At 32.7% G+C, this 10,267-nt stretch overlaps 1 protein-coding gene across 1 annotated transcript in view; it reads right to left on the bottom strand.

The window, feature by feature from the left end:
- Positions 1-231, bottom strand: part of LOC112000366 (mitochondrial outer membrane protein porin 2) — a gene marked incomplete in the record, with an annotated part of 3,943 nt that extends 3,712 nt beyond the window's left edge. The window contains 1 exon segment of the mRNA XM_065769676.1: positions 31-231. Within this exon segment, the coding sequence (XP_065625748.1) occupies positions 31-79 (49 nt within the window).
- Between the last annotated feature and the right edge of the window lie 10,036 nt (positions 232-10,267).

The following is a 10,267-nucleotide window of genomic DNA, read 5'->3' as shown; positions in this document are numbered from 1 at the left end:
GTTTTTTTTTTTTTTTTTTTTTTTTTTAACCTTTGGCTTTCTTGCCGATATCTGTGAAAAGTCCTGGTCCCTTGCTCATATTTGCGCAGAGATTCTAGAGAGAGAGAGGGAGAGGTGCTGAAAATGTTTATATTTATTCGTGGTGTGGTGTGGAAATGGGGGTATAGAAAGGAAAAGGGTTTTGTTTTGTTTATTTGGGTAGTGGCCACGAATGTTGAAAGAGTGTGAGTGATGATGAGCTGTGACTGATTTTGGGGGTGACACGCCTATTTCCAACCGTTGGATTGATTTGATCTCAGATCATTTGCAAAAAAAATTTATGCATCCATGAGTCCTAAATCCTAATTACTTGGACACGCACTGCTCTTCTGCTACTATCGGTGAGTGTTAGAGAAAGGCTGACCTTTTGCTTTGGAGTCTCGGCCCACGGTCCAAACTCCAAACTATTTTTAGTCGGTAACCATTGAATAAAAAATTTAAGGGTCAACTTTCGTTTATATCACAAATTAATTAGTGTTTTAATTTCACGATAAAGAGTATAATATTTAAAAACAAATCTTATTGGTTGAAATTTTATTAAATTTTTTATTTTTTGAGAAATTTTCAATTCATTCATCCATTTAGCGCAAAGTCTCACTCTCTTGATTTTGATGGGCCACAAATGTTTACGTAAAATTACATTTTAATTCTTAGTAATTTTACATCTTATGCTTCGCTTTACTACTTGGATAGTTGGTAGAGGGTCATGCTGTCATTCTATTTTTTAGTGTCATTCTTACAATTAAAGTCATTGTGATCAGTTTAGAGCTGGTTTCAAAACAAATTTCATTTTTAAAAAGTTTCAAATTTCATTTTTAGTGTATTTTTTTTCTTTCATTTTTTTTTTCCGTATATCCACTTTTGTCTCACTTTTTACCACGTAAATTAATAAATTAGATTTTTTAAAAAAATTTAATTAATTTTTATTCACACATTTTAAGAAATGAGCTAACGAAAATTACAAGATGTCAAACTCACTCTTAAAGTCATGTTGCTGACAAAAAAAATTAATAATAAAAACAAAATGATGATGAATGGTTATTTCAATAGAATCAATGCATGTTGTTTGAGTAGAAACCAATTCCTTAGTCCATTAGCTCTTTAACCCAAACAAAATATAGCCAAACTTGCAAGTCAACCTGAAAGTCCATTAAAACCAACAAAGCCCATTTATGTATTAAAATCCAAAAATCACTCAAGTCTAATATAAAAATTTATTAAAAAAAAAAAAAAACTAACCTAAAATAAATAATAAAAACCCAATAAACATCAAGCCCATTAATGCCTCTCTCAACTAACATTAGAAAAATTGAGAACATGGTAGGCCCATAAAGATATTTTTTTCTTTTTTTTTTCTGGAGGGACAAGCTTAAAAAAACCTTAACACATTTAAATCTCAAAATCCAAAACTCCACACTAAAACCAAACTCTAACACAATTCTATTAAAAAACTCAAATCTTAAATGTTTTGGCGCCAAAAAAAAAAGTTGCCAACCTCTTAACAATGGATGTTGGGATAAGGATGATTATTTTAGAGGGAGACTTGAAACAGACCCTTATGGCTGAGGTTTTCGTTTTCTTTTTCTTTTTTTCTATTTCTTTTCTTGAATGGGATGTGAGGTTTTCATTATTAAGATTTAAGAAGAAAGACATGTAGCTGCCCATAAATTGGCTAGTCCTTCTCAATTTGTAGCAGGTTGATTTTTTTAATGACAGTTGATGGAATTTCTTTCCAAAATAATTGTCAAATTATCCATCAATCCCAATATAAGAAAAAGAAAAAAAAAAGAAAAAAAAAAGAAAAAAGAAAAAAGGCCTGAATTCTAAAGACTTTAAATTTAACAAACAAATTCAACATCTGTTGCCAACTCAGCAGTACAAGACTTGGGAAAACCAGCCAATTTATTACAAGCAACTCTATTCATATCTTTGGCTACATATAGTGACGGAGCCAGGATTTTAGTTTAAGAGAGGCAAGATTAAAAAATAATAAAAAAAGAGCATAAAATTCTTAATTGATATTAATAATAAAAGTATAAACAAAAATAACTGTCATAAAAAATCTATTAATATTTAAAAAATTGTAAAATAAATAAACAATTGTAAAACATTCATGATGATCAATCATCAAAGTAAGAAATTAATCTATAAACATCAAGTTTAGACATTTATTTTGATTCCTCAAAATAAATTGGTAAAATAAATTTCAACTTTTCTTTCTCTATTCTTCTAATTATTTAAAATTTCGATTTATGATAAAAATCAAAATTTGAAAATATGAAAATGCAAGAAATGAAGGAGAAATAAATAACGGACGCTTTACAACTTTAGTGCCATACAAGATGATATTATTATTATTATTATTATTATTATTATTATTATTTTGTGTAAGAACATTCTCATCAGGTGTGCCAAATGCCAAATATTTGGCATTTGGCACACCAAACATTACTATTCAAGCTTCATGAGGTATTCTAAATGTTCTATAATTTTGCAACATACTACAGTACCATCTCAAATATAAGACAGTATGGACACAAATGTCATTTTAGAATACTATGTTTTATTCAACCTTTTTATTCTCCTCTCAATATTTAATTCAACGTTTTCTCTCTCTTCTCACTAATTTGTCTCTCCAACCCATGTTCTCTCTCTCTTTCTTCTTCAAATCACCCTCCCTCACCCTCAAACCACGCCGATCTCGCCATCGCTTATCTTGGGTTTGTGGGTTTGTGCTAGTGGATGTGGGTTTGTGCCGGTGTGTGTTGAGGTGCAAAAAAATATATAATTAATATAGCCACAAATAGGCCCAAAAAGAAAAGAGATGAAAAAAGATCTTGGGCCCATTTCACAAAAAAAAAAAAGAGAGAAAGGATGGGCTCTCACAATAAAAGAAAGGGGAAAAGAAAGAAAAAAGAAGGGAGCCCAGAAGACTTGATTCAGAGGTCCACGAAGAAAAGGGCCCAAGAAAACAGATAAAGCAAACAGCAACCAAGCCCAGAAGGAAGACTTGGGTCGGGACGCCCAGAAGCAATACCAGAGCCAGAGGATCCCCGGACGCATGAGGAGAAATTGAAGCAGACTTGATAAGAAAAAAAAAAGGACAAAAGGCACGCTGGGAGACTCTCATTCGAAGAAAGACAAAAAAGATAAAAATGCAGGAGATTTGGTCCCAACCATTTGAAGAAAAAAGACAAAGAAAGTACAACTGGGAAGCTGGAAAGCTGGAGCAAGAAAAGCCAAACACCTCAGGTCAACCAAGGGGAAATCCGGAAATGGGAAGCTTGCTGGGAAACTTTCATCCTGTCGCAGCAAAAAGAGAAGAGCTATAAGAAAAAAGGAAACGACATGTCCCTGGGACAACCAGGCGCTGAACCAACTTCAAAGGGCAAAAAGGAAAATTGGTAGTACCCCGGAGCCCGCCACTGTGCTATAAAAAGGGGGAAAGGAAGAGATAGAATTCAATTTTTGGAGAGGCATAGATCATTCATTAAGACACTGAGAGTTATTTTTCTAAAAGTCCCGAAAGATATAAGAATACTCTGTAAACAAAAGGGAAAACAGAGGAACTGTTTCCGGATCCCCGAAACAGCCACTACATTACACTCGGATTCAACGGATTCAAACTTTGCAAGTCTTTGAAGCTTGAATGGCTATCAAAGTCTGTAATTTTTGAACTCACTTGAACCTGCACCATGTTGTAGTGAGCTTTGTAATCACAGTTTTAAAAAAAAAAACTAATAAAATACCTCATCAGTCGGAGGATCCCTAACAGTTCTTCGCATTTTATTTCACTTATTATGCATTTCCTTTACTGCTAAATGTTGTTCAATACAAATACTTTTTTTCAGTTTGTTTGTAATTGTAGGAAGCTTGTTTCTGTGCACAAATCTATTCCTAAATCAGCCTGTTAGCTGCGGGAATTGATCCAGTCCACCAAGTACCCTCACACGGCCCAGGATCCTCGGGCCATAGTGCTAAAAAAAAAGGCCACTCTCACATTTTGGCGACTCCGCTGGGGACTGGGTAAGGAAAGGGGAAGAAGTAATCCTTCGCAGAACATGCCTCCAAGAAAAGGAACAGTAAAGCACCAAATGCGCCACCCACGGCTCTGAGCCGTGGAGAGGAATGAAGTAGCCTCCAGACAACGACGGGCNATGTGATCAAAGTTCACACGAAAGGGACTACCTTCCTAAGACCAGCGTATCTGGTCAAAAACGTAGTATTGGTATTTTGATTTGAACATTTATAATACAGTTTTGAATCTTTTGATCACATAATCCTTCAAAGACGGCTAGAAGGATTGAATGCAGCCGTCTAGGAGACTAGGATTGTGATGTGGAGGCCCAAAAAAAGGAATAAAAAAAAGAGACAAAGTATAGCTATAATAGACTAAGTAAGGCTATAATAGACAAAGTAAGATTACAACTTTGCGCAATATCAATAACATTACAACATATTTCAAAAATTTAACCATTAGATTGCATGTTTTTTTATGTTTTTTAATACATAAGTCAAATTTTGTATCAATCGGATATTATATATTATATGATCTATAAAATTATATTTTATGCATAATTTTAAATTACAAAAAACTTAAAATTTAAAAAATCTATTAATGACATAGCTATTAATGTTTAATTTTCTAAAAATTTTGCAAGCATAAAGAACATAAGGAGAAAATGTAATTCAATGGTGAATTTGTCAAAATTCACTTCTAAGAAAAAGATATTAAGTAATGTGGTAACCTTTAGGCTACAACCAATTTTTTATTTTTTTGAGAAACGGCCACTACAAATAGCCAAACTTTGTCCAAAAAAAATCATACAAGCTTGGTATCTCGGTATTATACTATTCTTTTGCATTGATTTTTTATTTTTATTTTTATTTTTTTTATAAGCTATTCTTTTGTGTTGATAGATGAAGCCTTGAAGGGACTCTTTATAACAAAGAACCTGGAAAACACATTAAATATCGTAATATTCCCACAAACAATAAAATAATAAAATAAAATAAAATAAACATTCATGCCTTTTGAGTGAAATTTGTAATGTGCCTTTTAAAATCAATATTTGCTCTCCCTTGTTTGTGTGTGTTTTTCTCAAAAAAACAGAAGAACTAGGCGAACACATTAAATGTCAATAAATGTTTTTTTTTTTTTTTGAAAGAATATTCNATTACAAAATCACAACTGCACAGTCACACATGCATATAAATACTGAATTTTATGAATTCTTGATGGGACAAATTGTTAAAGATTAATTTTTGTAGTAAGGGTGAATGAAATAATATTGTTAGTGGCTTCTTCATCTCTTCACATTGAATTGCACTCATTGCGGTAGGTTTGGGAGAGAAACCTAATAAAGCTGAAGGGATTTATTTATTTTTATTTTTTTGAAAGTTAAGTGGATTATGATTTTCTTATGTTTGGGTGAAAAAGTAATATTAAAGCTGAAGGGTTTCTTGTTTGTGTATGTGCCAGTGATGAAGCACTATATTTCATTGAAGCATTTCACTCGCTTCTTGGTGAACTCGCCTTGTTTCCAACTGCATTAATTGGTTTACACTTCCAAGTCTTGGGTGTCTCCCCACTTCATACACATTTTGCTATCATCTTGCTTTTCTTCATGGCTACAATCGTCCATCACATTACATATATGGGGATAAAACTACAACCTCAAGATGCTGGATACCTTCCCATATTGAGGTTCATTTGTTTGGTTTATGGAATTATTGCTATTGAGTTACTCTTTGCAATAATCATCTCTCCCTTTTGGCTATTCATGTTTAATTTATGCCCAATCCTGATCCTAAGGGTACGTCATTTGTACCAACTAATTTATCTGTGTGTTTACTACACAGTTAATTTAGTACTCAATGCAGTATGTAGCTTGTTTAAAAAGATTTGTCAATTAGTTGATCAGATATATGATTGGGTCCAACAGAAATTCTAGCAAGCAGCTTCTCAAGCATTTTCTTAAAGGGAATAGGAAGACAATGGTACGTATTCAGATGGAAAAAATTGTTTCAATGACATGTTGTTAATTAGACATAAAGTAAGCAAAATTTTCACTTACGCAATTTTCTGTTTGTGGAAGTTTGAATTTATTTACATTCTATCTAAAGTATGGTTATTTATACTATATTCAGCATATGTTTTTATACTTTACTGAAGATCTCACTTCCAACTGCTTAGATAGTAAAATTTGCAATGCAATTTTGCAAATTTTTAATAGGGATAATTACAGTAAACCCACTTGAGGTTGGGCCCGTTTTCACTTTGCCTACCCGTGGTTCAAAACTTATCACTTTGTCCACCTGAACTTCAATCCGTTACTCCCCCGTTGCCCACCTCACCCCCAGACGTTAGACAAACACCATTTTACTAAAAATCAGACATAACACGGATCAAAAACACGAACCATTGAATCTTTTCCTCATGAACACAAGAACACAACATTTGTAAATATATTTCAAAATTTTCAGTTACACATCCAAAACCAATTAAATCCTCTAAATCCAGACCAAAAATCCATCTCATTTTTCAAACCACTAGCAAGCCAAAATCAAATAAAACCCACAATCAAAAAGCAAAAAANGATTATCAACTGTTAAAGTTGAAAGCTTGACATCAAGATACTCCAAGCTAGAGAGATTTCCCAAATTTGGAGGAATTTTGCCACTAAACCCAGCATTTGATAGGTTACGGTATTGCAAATTCTCCAAAGATCCAAAGAATATAGGAATAGGGATGCCATTGAAGGTGTTGAAGCTCAAGTCTAAATATCTCAAAGACTTGAGTTTCACCAATGAAGGTCTAACCTCTCCACTCAAGTTCCAGAATCCATACCTGCCTGAAGAATCAGAAAGGTTATGTAGATCAACTGTAACAACAACTTCTGTACTATTTTCACAGCTTATTCCACTCCATTGACAACAGTTGCTTCCTTGCCATGATAAAAGCCGGTTCTTAGGATCTTCCAGACCATTTTGAAGTTGATAAGAGCATCTTGATCAGATTTCAGGCATTTGACTGACTGTGCAAGCAAATCCTCTTTCTATCAAACAGAGAATAAGTAGTAATAATCTAAGGACTGCAAATTTTTCCATCAGTTCTATTATGAAGCTTTGACTGTAAGCCAAAAGCCATCATCTCTAATGTGTACATATAGTCTTCTTTTACTTTAAGTACACGAACTTCCTGCTTTTTTTTTTTAATGGAGTTGAACTGACTCTGTGGCCTATCTGGATAAGATTAGAAAAAGTTGAAGAAATATAAAACTAAAGAAACCAATGGCCACCAAAGTCAACCGTCATTAATTTATACATCAAATAGTGGCAAGCACTGGAACATTCCAGATCAGAGTATAATCAGTTTGGTTTCACATGGAGCAATGTGTTAATCTCGTTTAGTGTTGAAGCTAGAAAGGATACACTTCTAAGTCATGAGGATGCCAAAAAACAAGTTTTGTACTAATACAAATACAAATGTCTAACGTAAGCTTTATTATTGTTTATGTGTAGCATTTAGTTATGTCTTTGTGTAGACCAAAATCATAGTATAAACAAATGTAATAGTAATAAATAATAATACTGATGCAAAATTAGCAATCTATAATTCAGACTCTAATTTTGTGGAGAAACTGCATGTATTTAAAAAAAAGGTCGGCAGGAATGAAGTAGAAAGTGGAAATGACAAATATTGGCTGAGAAAGCAGCAGCTCTATCTGATGGAGTTTCCAATAGCCCCTTATAGCTTAAAGCTTTCTAGGCAATTGAGTTTTGACCCAGTAACCCAGTGAGCTTGAAATGGCTGATTGGCTCCTAAAATCATTTGTTCTATTCTATAAGGGTCCAACACAAATAAGATTAAGATCTCCTCCCAATGAATTCTCTAATTCTTTCCAATTTTTATTTAAATGTAACACAGAATAAGATTAAGATCTCCTCCCAACGAATTCTCTAATTCCTTTCAATTTTTATTTAAATGTAAGAAATATGACATTTAAACAATGATATAAATGTAATGTGTTGCAAAATTTCATTTTGTTTGAAAATTAGACATTTTAGACATATCACACCACTTATTTTAAGGAATATTAGAAATCACGTAAAGAATAAAATTAAGGCAATAACTAGGGCAACTAGTAAATAAGATCAAATTTCTTAAGTATGCTTAACGTTAATCTGTCCCAATTGTTAGTTTGTTACTTGGCTTTGGACTTATTTAAATAAATATAAAAAATAAAAATAAAAAAAAAGCTTTGGGCCTTGTTTTGAGAGAAGCATGGGGCTATATTTTAAAATAAGAAAAACCTCTCTTTTAGGAAAATGTGGACCATTTTTTAAAAACAAAACTTTGGGGCAATTTCATTAGACTTACTGAATTGAATTTGTCTTCCCTTTTTAAATTCTTTTCTTTTTTTCGAAGAATTCCCTTCTTAAAATCTATCTTTGAGTCATACAACTCAGTGATTTGGTAATGGGTTGTCCAGGGTGAGTCATCAAACCCAGCCGAGTTGACCCACCATTTTTGAAGCTTAAGCCTGACTCCCATTTTCAGCCACAACAAAATAGCATAAATAAGTAAATAACAAATGAAAATGAGATTTTATTGAGTTTTAAAAAAATACCCAACACTCTTCATGAGCTCCTAAGTGTGGGACTTCAAAGGTTTTCGTGGACAGCGGGGCTGAGTTGTGGTTAGGTGATGTGGGTTTGGCACGAGTGAGCTTTTGGTGTTGCCGTGCTGGTAAAGGTAGTGAGTTAAAAGTTTATGTGGTGCATTCAAGGTGTTTGATGTTATGCCTGAGTGGGGATTTCAGATTTGGTATGTTAACGTGGGAGTGACTATTCAATTAGAATTCTCTCAAACACACTCTTTCACGTGAGTGACCCTAAATAATTTGTTGAGTATCATAACTGATTTTAGAAACTCTTGAGATTAAGGCTTTTTTGTTGTTATTATATATTCTCTCAATGCAAAACCCAATCCCAAAAACTAATTCATATGTGTCATTTAACGATTGGACAAAACTTATGTACAATACCTTAGATACTATTTCTCAAGTTTCTCTTTTAAGATTTTTCCATATGGTTATTTAATTTAAAAAATACACTTTCATCCATGAGAAAAAAGCCACATAACAAAATCTTAAAAGATGAACATAAAGAATAACACCTAAATACTATATCTAAGTCTTACTCTTTAATGTTTGATGGCACATACAAATTAGTTTGTCCAACTTGAGTTTCCAAAATATGTCACATAACCAAATAACTTAGTCATAAAACATTTTTCCTAAAACTTTGTTAAAATTGTGCTATTTGGAAAATTTGGCCATTTCATTATGCGTTCGTGTGTTTAGAAATTCTTTTTAGTGTTTCTTTAATATGGTTATGAAATGGGTCTTTGTGTTGATGTACGAACTGATTGTTTGTATTCTTTTTAGTGTTCTCTACTTTCTGCATAAGGAACATTATTTTGCTATATAACAAGATTTACTCCATAAAATGAGTTCTTCTCCACTTTTTGTAGATTGATCGTTACTTTGCTAAACGAGTGCGCAGCAATAGGGAAAAAAAAAAGGTGAAGAAATGTAAACGCAAAATGTAGACACCAATTACATTGAATCTGAAGTGATACTAAGCCACGTAGAATATAAAGCAACAAACATAAAAAGAAGGTTGAAAAGTGAAACGTTTTGCAAAGTTTTTTTTTCTTGTTTTTTTTTTTTTTTAAATACTAAATATTTTAACACACATAAGAGAAGAGAGAAAAATGTTTTAAATAAACTAATAACGGTATATATCCAAAAAAATCTAACGATTTGGAAAAATTTAAAGATAAAAAATGAACTTTTGAAAGTTTAATAAAAAATAGATTTTTATAAAAATTTAAGGATATTATCTAGGGTTGTTCATCAAACCGCAAAAACCGCACCAAAATCGCCCGCAAAATAGCATAATCGCACCGCATCGCAAGTAATAATGCACCGCACCGCACCACACCACATGGTGCAGTGCGGTTTGCGGTTTTATAAGAAGAAAACCGCACAAACCACACCGCACCGCACCCTCTCTATATATTAATATATTTATTTATTTTTAATATTAAATATATTATTAATAGTTTAATAACCCTAGTTTCAAAAAAGAAAAAATTGATAACCTTAGCAAGGGTTGACTAGGAAAGTTAGCCCAAAATAAAGAAAAACTAGTTCAATAG

Source organism: Quercus suber, unplaced genomic scaffold, assembly GCF_002906115.3.
Source record: "Quercus suber isolate HL8 unplaced genomic scaffold, Cork oak 2.0 scaffold_1267, whole genome shotgun sequence".
NCBI classification, from domain to species: Eukaryota; Viridiplantae; Streptophyta; class Magnoliopsida; order Fagales; family Fagaceae; genus Quercus; species Quercus suber.
The sequence above is the reverse complement of the archived record's forward strand: the minus strand, read 5'-3'. Positions and strand labels throughout refer to the sequence as shown.